This window comes from Tachyglossus aculeatus, chromosome 4 (assembly GCF_015852505.1).
Source record: "Tachyglossus aculeatus isolate mTacAcu1 chromosome 4, mTacAcu1.pri, whole genome shotgun sequence".
NCBI classification, from domain to species: Eukaryota; Metazoa; Chordata; class Mammalia; order Monotremata; family Tachyglossidae; genus Tachyglossus; species Tachyglossus aculeatus.
In genome coordinates this window covers 96,087,951-96,104,027 of record NC_052069.1, presented here as the reverse complement: position 1 = coordinate 96,104,027, position 16,077 = coordinate 96,087,951, and the positions used below count along the sequence as shown (strand labels likewise).

The following is a 16,077-nucleotide window of genomic DNA, read 5'->3' as shown; positions in this document are numbered from 1 at the left end:
ACCAAGCACTGAACCTTGGGGAACCCCCACCGTAAGAGGATGGGAGGGGGAGGAGGAGCCTGCAAAAGAGACTGAGAAAGAACGACCGGAGAGATAAGAGGAGAACCAGGAGAGGACGGAGTCTGTGAAGCCAAGGTCAGATAACGTGTGGAGGAGAAGGGGGTGGTCCACAGTGTCAAAGGCAGCTGAGAGGTCGAGGAGGATTAGGACAGAGTATGAGCCGTTGGATTTGGCAAGCAGGAGGTCATTGGTGAGTACAAAAACATGTACATAAGTTTTAAGGGGATAGGTGTGTGAGTACCAATCCAGGGGCAGACATAGGGTAGAGGCATGAGAAATTAATCAAGGACGACCTTCTGGAGGAGCTGTAATTTCAGAAGGGCTTTGAAATAGGGAAAGGTGTGGTCTGGTGGATTTGGATTGGGAAAGCTTGTTAGAGGAGGTGGGATTACAGGTGGACTTTGAATGTAGGGGGAGCTGTGAACTGTCCAATTTGGGGAGGGAAAGAATGAGTTCTAACCCCAGGAAACAGCATGAGTGAGGAGAGGTAAATAGGAGAATCCAGAATGAGGTACAGTTGGTGAGCTTTGGAGGAATCAGGAGAATGAGATGGTGAATAATAGGTGAAGAGGGAAGCTCTGTAAGGGGGGGCAAGTTGGTAGACATCCTTGAATATGCAGAGGGGAAGCCAATGGAGGGTTTTGAGGAGAGGGGTGATATAGGCTGAGCAATGCTTCATGAAAATGTTCTGTGAAGTAGCATGTAATAAGCAATGTAATGAAGTTGTAACATGCTGTTACCAATTCTCAAACGGAAGTAACAATAAGGAATCATTTACATCTTTCTTTCCCTTCCGTTCTTTAATTAGTAGAGTGCTGCCTTAATATTGTTGGTCTTCCTCTCCAGTTAAATGCCTAGCGTGTAGTGATTACACAAAAAAACTTAGAGATATGTATATATATGAAATGGTTAGCCATAGTAATACCTGCAAGCTTATGATTAGATATTTGAGTGTCTTTCTTCTTGGGGTTCCAGGTAGACGTTAGGCAACGTGGAAACGCGAGCTGTTTTGGATGCAATTTTTGGTTTTGCCAATAGTGGTTTAATTTAAAAAGAATGAAGAGTTGTGAAGTACGCTTAAAAGGAGTAAATGTTTTCTAATGAACTCAGTATCCATCTTCTATGTACAATCACAAAACTTTAGAAAGCCAAGTTGAATAACTTAAAACAAAGACTTTCTCCTGTGGATATAGAACTTTATCCTCCAATTATTTGAAGTCTACAAGTCCAATCATTTGATATCATATGTCCCATACCAAAGGTGTGGTAAATATAGATATAACTGTGTTTTAGTTTAACAATTTTTCTTTGTACAGCCTCATGTGAATTATAATAATAGTAATTTTGGTATTTATAAAACACTGTGTCACTAAGCACTGAAATAGATATAAAATAGTCTGGTCAGACACAGTCCATGTCCCATGTGGGGTTCACAGTCTAAATAGGAGGGAGAACAGAAATTGAATCCCCATTATATAGATGAGGAAATTGAGACACTGAGAAATTAAATAATTTGTCCAAGGTCACAGAGCAGGCAAATGGTGGAATTAGAACCCAGGTTGTCTGACTGCCAGACTGTTGCTCTTTCCACCAGGCTACTCTGCTTCTCATTTGTACACTCCTCAAAATAGGAGCAAATGGAGTTCATAAACCAGTATCCATTTTGTAGTGTTTTGTACATTTGTATTCTTGGCCACAGTTCAGCTCTTAGTTATGATTAGTTGAGTAGATTCCTAACCTTGTTGTGAAGAGTTCTTTTCTTCTAATCTTTTGTGACAAGAAGATTAAAATATTACAGTAGATTAAATATTTACTCATATTGTAAGGTACAAAGATTCTTTGTTAGAACAGGCCAATAAAAACCCTGTTGCCTGGGAATTGAAGAAGTGAGGAAGAGGTAATGAAAAGGAAGATCTGTACTAGGTTGGCCTTCTTTTCGTCATGTACAGAAAAGTGAATGGCCAGATTCTCAAGTGTCCCTTAGCAGTACAAATTACATAATATCCTTTCACATACACTGTAACTTTTTCCTATGCTTCTTGTAATAATACACTGGATGAGACTAATGATCCATCCAGCCCAGTGGTCTGCTTTTGACAGAAGCACCAAAGGATGCATCCACACCCTCATGATAGAGATGCCCATCATCACTGGGAGTGATATAGAGGATGAAAATTCCATTTGGGGTTATTGTGTTTCATCACATTATTTCCTTTCTTGTACATCTGTTTTCTGCTCCCCATTTTTAGGTAGTGAGTCTCTGTGAGCCAGAGATGATGTCTGAATTGTTTTCCTTGTACCTTCTCCAGTTTTGCACCAAGTGCTTAACAAATGCAGTAACTAATAGTGATGATGGAGTGCACCATCAAGGTTTGTTAGGTGCACCTCTAGTCCTAGTGTATTGGGATTTGGTGAAAAGCAGTTCTGTATTTACCGATCCCACCCCTTTCATGGTTTTACAGGCTTGAATCATGTCCCTTCTCAGCTTTGATCTCTCCAGACTAAATAGTCCTATCCCATTCATCTTCATGTGAGTTTGAATTCTGGAGCTGTCTGGAATCTTTGTAGAGGGTGTTTTATTGAGGAATTGTTTGACCAAGAAGTAAATAATATAACTTTTAGTTAGGTGGAAAAGACCTCAGAGGATATTTAGCTTATCTAAATTATTTGGTATCCATGGAAAAAGAAAATTCATTGTATTAGGTATTATCATTAGTGTATTTTATTTAAAAGGTGTAAGAGTAATCCATGAAAGAAATTATATAGCCTTTTGTAAAAACAATCTGGACCTAATATTTTTTCTATAGGCTAAAGCTGCATCCTGGGACATGGCCACAGCTTCACCCAGATCTGATAGAAGTAATAACCTTAATGGAAGATCGCCACTACAGGTGACTGGTAAGTTACCTTACTGATCTCTCCTAATCCTTCCTCTCTCTTCTTCCCTTCTCTTTATCCTTCCCCTGCTTCAAGAAATTTATCGTCTCAGAGGGAACAAATGGTCCCCAAATCATCGTCAGTGGTATTTATTCAGTGCTTGGGTAGGATGGCTGTAGGATATTGGAGGGGGTCAAAGAAAAGAGATCTCTGTGGAGGACTGAGGGTGGGGTGAATAAAGGGTGCTAGTCCCGATGCAAGAGTGATGCAGAAAGGAGTGGGAGAAGAGGAAATGAGGGCTTAGTCAGTAAAGACCTTGGATGGTGGGGAGAGTGAACATCAGTCGGATATGAAGAGGGAGGGAGTGCCAGGCCAGAGGTAGGACTTGGGCAAGGAGTCAGTGATGTGATAAACGAGATGAAGGTATAGTGAGTAGGTTGTCATTAGAGGAGCAACATGTATGGGCTGGGTGTAGAAGGAAGTCAAGGAGGATAGGTAGGAGGGGGATAGGTGATTGAATGCTTTAAAGACTATCATAAAGGGTTTCTGTTTGATGCTTGGGTGAATGGGCATTAACCGGAGGTTCTTCAGGAATGGGGAGTCATGGACTGAACAGTTTTGTAGAAAAATGATCCTGGCAGCAAAGTGAAGTATGACTGAAGTGGGGAGAGAGGCAGGCAGGTCAGCAAGGAGCGTGATGCAGTAATCAAAATAGGATGGCGTAAGTGCTTGCTTTAATACTTTTGCAGTTTGTATGGAGAGGAAGAGTGAATTTTAGCAATCAATGGTATTTATTGAACACTTACTATATGCAGAGCACTGTACTAAGTACTAGGGAGAGTACAGTACAATAGAATTAGCAGACATGTTCCCTGCCCATAACAAACTTACAATCTAGAGGGGGAGACAGACATTAATATGATATTAAAGTTGAAGTGACAGGATTTGGTGACAGGATGAATATGTGGGTTGAATATTATGGCACCACTGGATTCCTCTATAACTTTGATTAATCTGCAAAGAGCTCTCTCATCGTTCCCCAACAGCACCCTGTGTTCATTTCTGAGGAAACGCTAGAACAGTCTATGAGGGAGCAGTAGCTGGAGCTTCTTGGCCACACATACTCTACTACTATTACTACTACTGATAATGATAATATTTCCCCCTACTCTCTTTTGTTCCCCTGCTCCTACTAAAGGCTTGGAAAGTATGAAGAGTCATTAGGAAGATCATTAGATGCATTTATGAGAAAAATAAAATTTTAACTTTCACTTTTATCTTCCTACTTCTATTTTCCCGGATTCCTATGCATCAGTAATAATAACATTTTTGTTAGTTTCTAGTGCCAAATTGAAAAGAAAAAAGAACTGGTTTGGAACAGCCATCTATGCAGAATTATTAGTAGAAGGAGAAATTAAGAAAACTGCAAAATCAAGTAGCTCTTCTAATCCAAAATGGGATGAACAATTAACTGTGTAAGTATAAAATGTTTATTATTTTAGACAAAATGTCAGTTGTCTGGAGCAAAAAGAAAACTGTCTTATTTAAATATTCATTGGGATGTATTGATGATCATACTGTTCTTGAGTTAATTAGTTCAGTGGTATTACTAATTTTTGGAATAGCAATGGAATTTTTTAGCACTGACAAAGAAGTGACTATTGAAAGTCAGAATTCAGATTTATTTAGTTAGCTGTCGGTGTTGGAATTAATCATTTTCAAAGAGCAGGGATTACTATAATGTAATAGTAATTACGGTATTTGTTAAGTGCTCACTATGTACTAGGCACTGTACTAAGCGCTGGAGTGGATACAAGCAAATCAGGTTGGACACAGTCCCTGTCCCAGGTGGGGCTCACAGTCTCAATCCCCATTTTATAGATGAGGCAACTGAGGCACAGAGAAGTGAAGTGATTTATCCAAGGTCACACAGCAGGCAGATGGCAGAGTTGGGATTAGAACCCATGACCTTCTGTCTCCCAGGCCCATTCTGTAACTGCTATGCCATGCTGCTTCCCGGCAAATTTGTAGTAGAAGATGTAATAGTATTTGAGTAACACTGAGTGCAGTGAAGTGTACTTAGCCCTTGGGACCAACTAAAGTAATGACATGTTCCCTGTCCACAAAAAGCTTACATACTAATGGGGGAGACAGACATTAGCATTCCTAGAATAATCAAAATAAATAATTGATTGAATAATATATATTTAAAAGTGCCAAGCTTGAATATAAGTACATACAGTGGACGTGATTGAGTTTATAATAATAATGGTATTTGTTAAGTGCTTATTATGTGCCAAGCACTGTTCTAAGTGCTTTAGTACAGTGCCTGGCACATAGTAAGCACTTAACAAATATCATAATTATTATTATTATTCTAAGCACTGATATGTTCTCCGCTGCCGGAAATTAATCAACAAGGCTTTCGGAAGGAAATGGAACAAAGTTCCCCACATTGGTCAAAGCGTGCTTTTGCTTTGAGGAGCAATAAGCTTGAATACCCAAAGGTTGTGGCATCTTTTTAGGTAACAAAAAGCATTCATCAATTTCAATGTACTCCAAGGAAAAGTTATAGTAGGAAATGGGAGTTGATTTAAAGGATTTGAATGTTGATTTTAATCAATTGAACTGTCTCATGGTTTTGGTTCTTTATTTTACCTACAGGAATGTGACCCCACAGACTACGTTGGAATTTAGAGTGTGGAGTCATCACACTTTAAAAGCTGATGCATTATTAGGAAGAGCAACTGTAGATTTGCAACAAGCTTTAGAAGTCCACAATAGAAAATGTATGTCTTCTATTGAAATGTTCAGACTTTAAAAAAATATATATTTTTGTCATTTTGATAGTAGTCCTAGGCGTTGACCAACACGTGCTGATCAGTTGTCTTATCTTTGAACCACAGGGCACAATCAATCAGCAGTATTAATGGAGTGCTTACTGTATGCAGAGCACTGCACAAGCTTTTGGCAGAGTTTAATATGGCAGAATTGGTAGACATGTTCTCTTTTTCACAAGGAACTTAGTCTAGAGAGGGAGACAAACTTAAATATAAAAAAATAAATTGCAGATATGTACATAGGTGTAGTGTTATATGAACTATAAGTACTTGGACATGCATACGTTGGCTTGTATTCAGAAATAACTCCATGGACAGTGAGAGTACCAGATGTGTTGGTGTGATGGGTACATATCCGTAATTTATTTATATTAATGTCTGCCCCCCTCTTTAGGCTGTAAGCTCGTTGTGGACAGGCAATGTGTCTGTTGTATTGTTGTGTTGTACTCTCCCAATTGGTAACACCTCGTGGGTGATTCGAAATGCATTTGATTTTCGATTACCTTTGAGATAGCAGATGTTTCAGTTGTATTTATCCAGTTCTGACTGTTAACAGTTTCTTGTGCCTGGAGAAGTGAGGACCAAAGAGAGAAAGCAAATTTGAGTGAGATAAATACGATTCAAAGAAATATTTTTAGAATGTGATGTGGCTTATTTTGATCTCACTCTGCGAACTTTACAGTTTGCAAATCGTGAAGCAAGGTACTCTCCACTGATGGACCATTTCCAGATTTCTGTGCCTGCTGTGATATGATTCAACCCCTAGGCATATGCATAAATCATTTAAAGTTGCCATATCCCAAAAAGGCCTGGAGAATACCATAGGTTATATTTAAACATCTTATTGCCTTTTTGTTTAAAATATTCTAATTATGTAAATTATTATTATTGTGCATACCTTTTTGCAAAGGGTATTCTATAATAGGTTTACGCTGCTCAAACTTTCACTTCAGTGCCCAAATATAATTGCTGCAAGTGCTTTGTAGCTTTGTGGAGCTGAATGTTTAATACAATTTTAGAAACTTCACTCAGAGATTTCACAAACGAGTCTAGCTTCTCTACTCTGTCAATACCTTACCTACCTGACATTTTCAGAAAGGTTGACGGAAATGAACAGAAAATGTTATATGAGTATATATTAGTTCAGGACTGGGAAAATAGTGGGGCTCTGCTTGAACAGGAGGCTCTTGGCCCAGGAACTAAAAATAGAACAGGACAGGGAGGGACCATATAGAACTGAGTTGTAAAACATGGAAAGGGGAAGAGCTGAAGGAACAGATGCAATGAAAAAATCAGGCAGGGCGGAGCAACAAGAATCTTTTCCCCTTCTTTCTTTGGGATGTGTATATTTGTACCTTCAGTTATTGACTCTGATCCCCCTATTTGTAAATATTTTTGTGTCTTCTTTCCCTAGTAGATTGCAAGTGTTTGTTACTGAACTTTTTTCTTGCCATTGCCCAAGTTCATTTTTGGTAGTGAGTATGCAGGGAGAAACATTAACTCCTAGATACGAGGGTATCATTCTGCTTAGATTTCCCTTGCTTAACCTTCATGTGTCTTTGGTTATGGACAAGAATATTTTAGTACTGTGAGCCTAGTTGGCTAGCATTCAAGCTCATGCATTATAGAGTCCTCAAACCTATTTATTCATAACTGTCCTGGATTTGAACCATCATGTGACCCATGTCAGCGTTCTGTTAGGTGGTACAGGTTACTTAAAGCACCTGTTACTAAACTGTCATGGGAGTTACACAGCTGACTGACTGTGAGGCAGTTAGGATAGTTTTCTTTCAAGCAGAACTAGCCACCAAGACTTCACCTTGCATTTTATGTCTAGATGTGAGGTGTTTTATGTGTTCCTTCATGTGGGACCATTGAAGTGGGATGATTCATGAAGTCAACAATATTTTTATTTAGTTATGCTAGATAACAAATTGCTTAAAGGAAAGTGTAGAAGGTCAAGGACAGAATCCAAAAGAGTGTCTTAGAAGCTGAGTTGGAGCATTTTGCAAAGGAGTGAAGGTGATCTATTATATTGACTGTATCATTGCCAGGGATACAGACAGAGGAAAGGCTTTTTGTTATGGCATGTGGTGATCATTACAGACACAGAAGAGTAATAGTGATGGTATTTATGAAGTGGTTACTGTGCAATGCACTGTACTGTACCTTGGAGAAGTACAAGCACAAGAAACATTCACTGCCCACAAGGGTCTTCCAATCTAACAAGGGTGATAATAAAATATTTACAAATAGAAGGAATCAGAAAAAGTAATTAAATGTACAGTGGAGTACACGTAGTCCTAAATGCTGAAGACTGATATAAATAAATACATAAGTACTCAGTAGTGCTTACTCAATAGTAATAAGGGTATTTAATGCATATTCTGCTAGGAGTGGCTTTTGGGTTTTGTATGTCTTGATGAGTGGGAGATTAATCAAGGAAGGCTTGCTGGGACATGTGATTTTAGGAGCACTTTGAAGTTGGGGGAGTGGTTTTGAGAGAAAATAATTTCTGTTTAATTTTCTGGAAGAGCACAAAGTTGGGTTGCACATTTCTGAAACTGGGAAGAAGGATGGAGTGGATGCAGTACCACTGATTGACTAGGAGGCTTCTTGGGCGTGAGCTTCCACAGAGTACCTTGGACAGGCGGGTTGTTTCAGAGCTCCCTTTCTAGTCACTCCAGAGAAATTGAATCTGTCAATCAATGATATCTAGTGAGCATTTACTATTTTCAGAGCACTTAACTTAGCACTTGGGAAGGAACACTAGAGTAGTAGGTAATAATAATAATAATAATAATGGTATTTGTTAAGCACTTACTATATGTCAGGCACTGTACTAAGCGCTGGGGTGGATACAACCAAATTGAGTTGGACACAGTCCCTGTCCCATGAGGAGCTCACAGTTTCAATCCCCATTTTACAGATGAGGCAACTGAGGCTCAGAGAAGTGAAGTGACTTGCCCAAGGTCACACAGCAGATAAGTGGCAGAGGCACAATTAGAACCCATGGCCTTCTGAGTCCCAGGCCTGAGCTCTATCCATTACACCTGTAGACATGATCCCTCAAGCAGGAGCACCTCCATGATGTTGAGGTCTTTTAGTGTGCTGAGGTGGAATTGCCTGTCTGAGGATTTTCCAGAGAGAACCACCTAGGCCTTGTTTAGAGGCTCAGATGTCTTGGTTCTCAGAGTGTTCGCTAAGGAAAAAGACAGCACAGCTTAGTGGAAAGAGCTCAGGCCTGGGAGCCAGAGTTCTGGGTTCTAATCTCAGCTGTGCTGTTTGCATGCTGTGTAATGATCTTGGGCAAATCTCTTCACTTCTCTGGGCCTCAGATTCTTCATCTATAAAATGGAGATTCAATACCTTTTCTCCCGCCTTCTTAGACCAGGAGTCCAGTGTGGGACAGGGACTGTTTCCAACCTCATCATCACCATTAATGGTATTTATTGAGGGTTTACCATGTGTGGAGCACTGTACTAAGTGCTTGGGAGGGTAAGGTACAAGAGAGTTGGTAGACTCCATTCATTCAATCACCTTTACTGAGTGCTTACTTTGTGCAGAGCACTGTAATAAGCAATTGGGAGAATACACTATAACAATAAACACACATTCCCTGTCCACAATGAGTTTACTGTCAAGACAGGAAGAAAGACATTACTATAAATAAATTACAGTTATGTGGGACGGATGAATAAAGAGAGCAAGTCAGGGTGACATAGAAGGGAGTGGGAGAAGAGGAAAGGAGGGTTTGTCAGGGAAGGCTTCTTGGAGGAGAAATGCCTTCAATAAGGCTTTAAAACGGAGAAGAGTAATTGTCTGCCAGATTTGAGGAGGGAAAATATTCCAGGCCAGAGGCAGGACATGGGCGAGGGGTTGGTGGTGAGGTAAATGAGCTTGCAGTGCAATGAGAAGGTTAGTATTAGACTCTGCCAACTCTACACCTGCTATCTCAAGTTCCTCTTCAATTCACTCCTTGACCCTCTCCACTCTGGCTTCCATCCCCTTCACTCTACAGAAACCGCCTTCTCAAGGGTAACAAATGATCTCTTTCTGGCCCATTCCAAGAGCCTGTACTCCATCGTAATCCTCCTTGACCCCTTAGCTGCCTTTGACACTGTCGACTGTCCTCTTCTCTTGGAAACATTTTCCAACTGACACTGTCATCTCCTGGTTCTCCTATCTCTCTTGCCACTCATTCTCAATCTCTTTTGCAGGCTTCTCCTCTGCCTCCCACCTTTTAACTGTGGGTGTTTCTCACAGTTCAGTTCTGGGTTCACTTCCGTTCTTCATCTACACCCTCTCCCTTGGAGAACTCATTCACTCACGTGACTTCAACTACCCCTCTCTGCGGATGATTCCCAAACCTGCATCTCCAGCCCTAATCTCTTTCCCTCGCTTCAGTCTCACATTTCCTCCTGCCTTCAAGACATCTCTCCTTGGTTGTCCTGCCATGACTTCAAATTTAACATGTCCAAAACAGAATCCTTTCCATCCAAACCTTATCCTCCCCATGACTTTCCCATCACTATAGTCAGCACCACCATCCTTCCTGTTTCACAAGCCTGCAACCGTGACATTATCCTTGACTCCTGTCTCTCGTCCAACCCACATATTCAATCTATTGCTAAATCCTGTCAGTTAAACCTGAATAACATTGCCAAAATCTGTCCTTTCCTTTCCAAACTGACACCATGTTTATTCAGTCATGTACCCTGTCCTTCCTTGATTACCATATCAGCCTCGTTTCTTACCTCCCTAATTCCTGTCTCTGCTGACTCCAGTCCATACTTTACTCTGCTGCCCAGATCATTTTTCTCTAAAAATGCTCAATCCATGTTTCCCCACTCTTCAAGAACTTCCAGTAGTTGCCCATCCACCTCCACATCAATTAGAAGCTTCTTGCCCCCTCCTAACCCACCTCTCTACTCCTTCTACAACACAGCCTGCACACTTTGCTCCTGTAATGCCAACCTACTCACTGTACCTTGATCTTGTCTATTTCACCCATGTCTCGGCCAGGTCCTGCCTCTGTCCTGGAACACCCTCCACCTTCATATCCCACAGGCAATTACTTTCTCCAGCTTCAAAGCCTTATTGAAGACACATCTCCTCCAGAGGCCTTCCCTGACTCTGCCCTCTTTACCTTTTCCTCCACTCCCTTCTATGCCACCCTGACTTGCTCCCTTTATTCACCCCCTCTCCCAGCTCCACAGCACTTATGCACATATCCGTAATTTATTGGTTCATATTAATGTCTGTCTCCCCCACCTAGAACTGTTAGCTTGTTCTGGGCACAGAATCTGTTATATTGCTATATTGTATCCTCCCAAGCACTTAGTCCAGTGATCTGTACACTGTAAGTGCTCAATAAATATGATTGACACGTTCCCTACTGATGATCTCATATCTACCACAGTGCTTCATACATTATTTGGCACATAGCGCTTAACAAATACCATTATTATTATTTTGCAGCCCAAAGGGACACTAATTTTTAGCCATCAGGCTAGATTGCAATGGAGAGCTAACAGATTGCTGTGGTTCCTTTGGGCCAAGGCTGCAGACAGAATTGGCAGTGTATTTGGAATTTCTCTTAGAATATGTTATGTGAATTTGCGGATTACAGTCCACACACCTGACCATTGGTGCTCACAGTAAGGTTTCCATCTGTGTGGTTTTACACCTCATCTGTCCCTGATCTGGCACTGATATAATAATAATAATGTTGGTATTTGTTAAGCACTTACTGTGTGCCAAGCACTGTTCTAAGCGCTGGGGTAGATACAAGGTAATTACGTTGTCCCACGTGGGGCTCACAGTCTTCATCCCCATTTTACAGATGAGGTAACTGAGGCACAGAGAAGTTGTGACTTGCACAGCCGACAAGTGGTGGAGCTGGGATTAGAACCCATGACCTCTGACTCCCAAGCCAGTGCTCTTTGCACTGTCACGCTGCTTCTGCATCATCAGTGTGGCATTGGACACCTCTATGCCTGTTCTTTTTAAGCATCCAATGTTGGCTCTGGCCACCAAAATACACAGCTCCATAGATGTGCCCGTGTGAACAGAGATGGGGAGGGAATGCCAAAGATACGAATCTCTCCCTCTGGTCAGGGAGAGGTGCCCTAGGAGCCGGGCATTTCCACAAAAGGTTCCAGAAAACTCTTGTTCTGCAAAGGGCCACACAGTATTCCATCAGTTTCCATCAGTGACTGCCATACACTGAGCATGGAAGCTGCGTCACTTAGTGGGTAGAACACGGACCGGAGAGTCAGAAGGATCAGGGTCCTAATGCGGCTCTGCCTTTTGTCTTGCTGTGTGACAGTGGGCTTAACATGCCTGTGCATCAGTTATGTCATCTGTAAAATGGGGATTAAGACTGTGAGCGCTGTATGGGACACAAACTGTGTCCAACCTGATTAGTTTAGCTACGCCAGTGCTTAGTATAGTGCCTGGCACGTAGCACTTAACAAATACCATTAAAAAAAATTTCATCCATGTCTAAGGGTCCATTTCCTTTCAACAGAGGGAAAAGTCATAAAAACCCTCCAATTATTATTAGCTGTTTGAGTTGTACTAGCTCCTTTAGGGCAGGAATTAGATCTGCCAACTCTATTGTATTGTACTGTCCCAGGTACTTAGTACAGTGCTCTGTGCAGAGTAAGAGCTTAAAAAGCACCATTGGTTGGTAACAAGTTTACACTTGAACTTAAAAATAAATGTTTATATTTGTTTAAATACTCAAGTGTTTAAAATATAATAAACATCAATCTTCTTGTTCTCCCAAATGTATGTATTGATTAAATGATTAAAAAGAATTTTCTGTGAAAATTTATGATGACTTTTTACCTGGGGGAGTTTGCTATATGATTTATGGGAATGTATGCACTGGGATTTAAAAAATATTTTAAAACCACTATTACACTTGAGGAAACAAAACCAACTTAATTATTAAAGGTTGTTATTACCTAGCAGTTGTAGTATAGTCAAAATTTATTTTAAACTAATATTTTTGAAAAAAAAATGATAAATTCATTTGAAAGGTGTTTAATTTGAACATACACTCTTTTGTAGTGGAAAGGGTGAAAGAGCATTTAAAACTCTCCTTGGAGAACAAGAATGGTGTAGTGCAAACTGGTGAACTAACAGTTGTGCTTGATGGATTGGTGGATGAACAAGAAAGTCTAACAAATTGCACTTCAGCTGCAACCAGTAAGCTGAACTTTTCTATTTTTTTTAAAGTGATTGAGCTTTCATTGGCAGAAAAAAAAACCCAACTATTTAATTGGTTTCTTGTTGTTCAGTAGAAGTACAGCAGAATGGTGAAGCATTACATGAAAACAGAGACATTTCCACAAGAACTACAACCAGGTAATTTTTTTTTTAGCATTTTCGGCAATAGTACGTAGCATTTCTGAAGTTGGAAATTGTCATTTTAAGTTTAGCTTGCAAGTTTTGTACAATTTAAAAATCCACATGCCAAAAATCCATGTGCATTTTTTTATTGGGTATATATTTTTATGTTTATGAAAGTGTCCCATTTTCACAGACTCTAGGCAAATCTATTTAAATTGTCTAAAAATAATAGAAGTTCTGACCAGTCCACTGAGACAAATATCTGAATGGAGAAAAATTGACTTTATGATGCCTTGGAACTGATGGAACCAAATTCTGTCAGCTCATTAAAAGGAAGGGCTTTCAATAGATAATGTTCTTCCTCAGAGAAAACCCTCTCTTTAACCCTCCACCATATGACCAGGAGCCATTAGTAGGAGTGCTTTGGGGGAATCTTAATTGCTGTAAGGGTTCATAGGAATTGATTTTTAATGAAATCAGAATTCAGGGAACATATGAATCTGTAGCTTGAAAATGAACAATATTGAATTTCACCCAGAATCAAATAGGTAGCTAGCAAGAATGAGTGGATTGTAAATTACTAGGCTTGTGTAAACTGCCAGGTTAGCAGTGAATTTTGCTTTGTGCTATTGTCTAAAAGTGGACTAATTCTTATCTTTGTAAGAAAAAAATCCAGTTTGTAGCAATTTGGTCTGTAGCCAGATAATCATTGTCATCAACACCAGTGGTATATGAGTGCTTACTGTGTGCAGATCACCATATTAAGCGCTGAGGAGAGTACAGTACAACAGAGTAGATAATCTCATCAGAACAATTTTAAGAGATTTAGAATTCAAAATTGCAGAAAGTAAAGCTGGTTGAAGTCGGTGACCCTGCTATAGCACAGATTTCATTTTTGGAACTTTCTGTTAAAAAAAAAAAACCTGAAGTCATAAATTACCCTCCTCAAAAATCTCCAGTGGCTACCAATCAATCTGCGCATCAGACAGAAACTCCTCACCCTGGGCTTCAAGGCTCTCCATCACCTCGCCCCCTCCTACCTCACCTCCCTTCTCTCCTTCTACAGCCCACCCCGTACCCTCCGCTCCTCTGCTGCTAATCTCCTCACCGTACCTCGTTCTTGCCTGTCCCGCCATCGACCCCCGGCCCATGTCATCCCCCGGGCCTGGAATGCCCTCCCTCTGCCCATCCGCCAAGCTAGCTCTCTTCCTCCCTTCAAGGCCCTACTGAGAGCTCACCTCCTCCAGGAGGCCTTCCCAGACTGAGCCCCTTCCTTCCTCTCCCCCTCAACCCCCTCTCCATCCCCCCATCTTACCTCCTTCCCTTCCCCACAGCACCTGTATATATGTATATATGTTTGTACATATTTATTACTCTATTTATTTTACTTGTACATATCTATTCTATTTATTTTATTTTGTTAGTATGTTTGGTTTTGTTCTCTGTCTCCCCCTTTTAGACTATGAGCCCACTGTTGGGTAGGGACTCTATATGTTGCCAACTTGTACTTCCCAAGCGCTTAGTATAGTGCTCTGCACACAGTAAGCGCTCAATAAATACGATTGATTGATTGATTGATTTAATTTTGTTCTTGCACCAGTGTACACTTTCTTCTGTTCCAAAATTCACGCAATGGGTATATCTACCACTTGTAGTTCTCGTAGTAAGCATCTTACAATAATAATAATTTAAAGTTTCTAGAAATATTTTTCATGAAGGTTGTCAAAGTATGTGTTATAAACTGTTCCACTAGGGGGAAGTCTTTTTTATTAGGATTTGCACCCCCTGACCCTGTGGCACTGTATTGGAAAGATGAAATAGTTATACCTTATTATTTCAATATTTTCCAGATCTTAAAATGATTATGGAATGCTCATTTTGTATTTTTTTTCTATTATTTATTTTTGTCTGATAAGTCAAAACATAACATTGAATAGAAGAAGTTGTATTTAAAAGTGGAGTTTAGGGTGGTGTTTTAAGTAAGTTTCCAAATTTCCTTTCCTCATTTAAAGCATACTGTTCATAATGCATTAATGTATATGGTATTTAACCAGTTACAGTAAGGTAAATGTGTTTCTCTTAAGGTCTACCACTGAAGTTGCTAATGGAATAGATAATCATGCACCTACAAACTCTGTAGTACAAAACCCATTCTGTGTACATGTAGTTAATGGAGACAGCACACCCTCATCTCCTTCTCATGTTGCAGCCAGACCCAAAAATGTACCAGCTCCCAAACCACTTACATCTCAGCCTGCAACCAGCACTGGTAAGAATGGGAAAGTTCTGAAATGTAGTGCAATAGAAATTTTTACAACTTCTGAAATTTGAGTTTTAATGTATTAAAATGTCTTTCTCAGAGTAATTGCGAAGTAATCGCTTCCTTGATTAGGATAGTAAAATTTTATCTTTAAAAGAAAACTGACCACATTGTATTTGTTGTCCCAAATCCCATTAGAAAATTAGAGAATGGCTGGCATTACTAAAGTGTTCTGTAGCCTGTATTTTATGCTCTGTGTTTCAGAACACTGTAGGAACGAATAGAGGTAAAGTATTTTTCCCTCACTGGTTTGGTGGAAAAAAATTAAACACTAATAGGTTTTTGTAGAAATTATTGAAAAGGAATTTCTAAAAAAATACCTATTAGTGTTTTGTAATCATCTTCACAACAGGATCCTGAAAGAGAATCAAGAAAGTAGCCAAAATACATTTGTGAAGATGGTAATCATTGTCAGTGGTAGTCGCCTAAGTATGCTATAATAGATCTTTCAGTATCCAAACTTCTTTTCTGGTAAAATCAGCTAAAAAATGTAGTGCTTTGAAAGTCTGCATGCTCTAGACTTCAAACACCTTTTATAAAGTAAGCTGTATTTAATTTGATATATAGGTGCTCTAAAGGTAGACGCCTTTACACCTTTAGACACGTCTTGTGGTGTCT

At 39.9% G+C, this 16,077-nt stretch overlaps 1 protein-coding gene across 3 annotated transcripts in view; it reads left to right on the top strand.

The window, feature by feature from the left end:
- Positions 1 to 16,077, top strand: part of WWP1 (WW domain containing E3 ubiquitin protein ligase 1) — a 90,443-nt gene that overhangs the window by 34,310 nt on the left and 40,056 nt on the right. For 2 of the 3 annotated variants that reach the window (XM_038745832.1, XM_038745834.1), the window contains exons 2-7: positions 2,868 to 2,958; positions 4,274 to 4,412; positions 5,602 to 5,726; positions 12,858 to 12,995; positions 13,088 to 13,154; positions 15,224 to 15,408. In XM_038745832.1, coding sequence (XP_038601760.1) covers positions 2,889 to 2,958; positions 4,274 to 4,412; positions 5,602 to 5,726; positions 12,858 to 12,995; positions 13,088 to 13,154; positions 15,224 to 15,408 — 724 coding nt within the window. In that variant the 5' untranslated portion in view covers positions 2,868 to 2,888. The remainder of the gene's footprint in view (positions 1 to 2,867; positions 2,959 to 4,273; positions 4,413 to 5,601; positions 5,727 to 12,857; positions 12,996 to 13,087; positions 13,155 to 15,223; positions 15,409 to 16,077) is intronic. The other variant, XM_038745833.1, reaches the window with a different exon arrangement.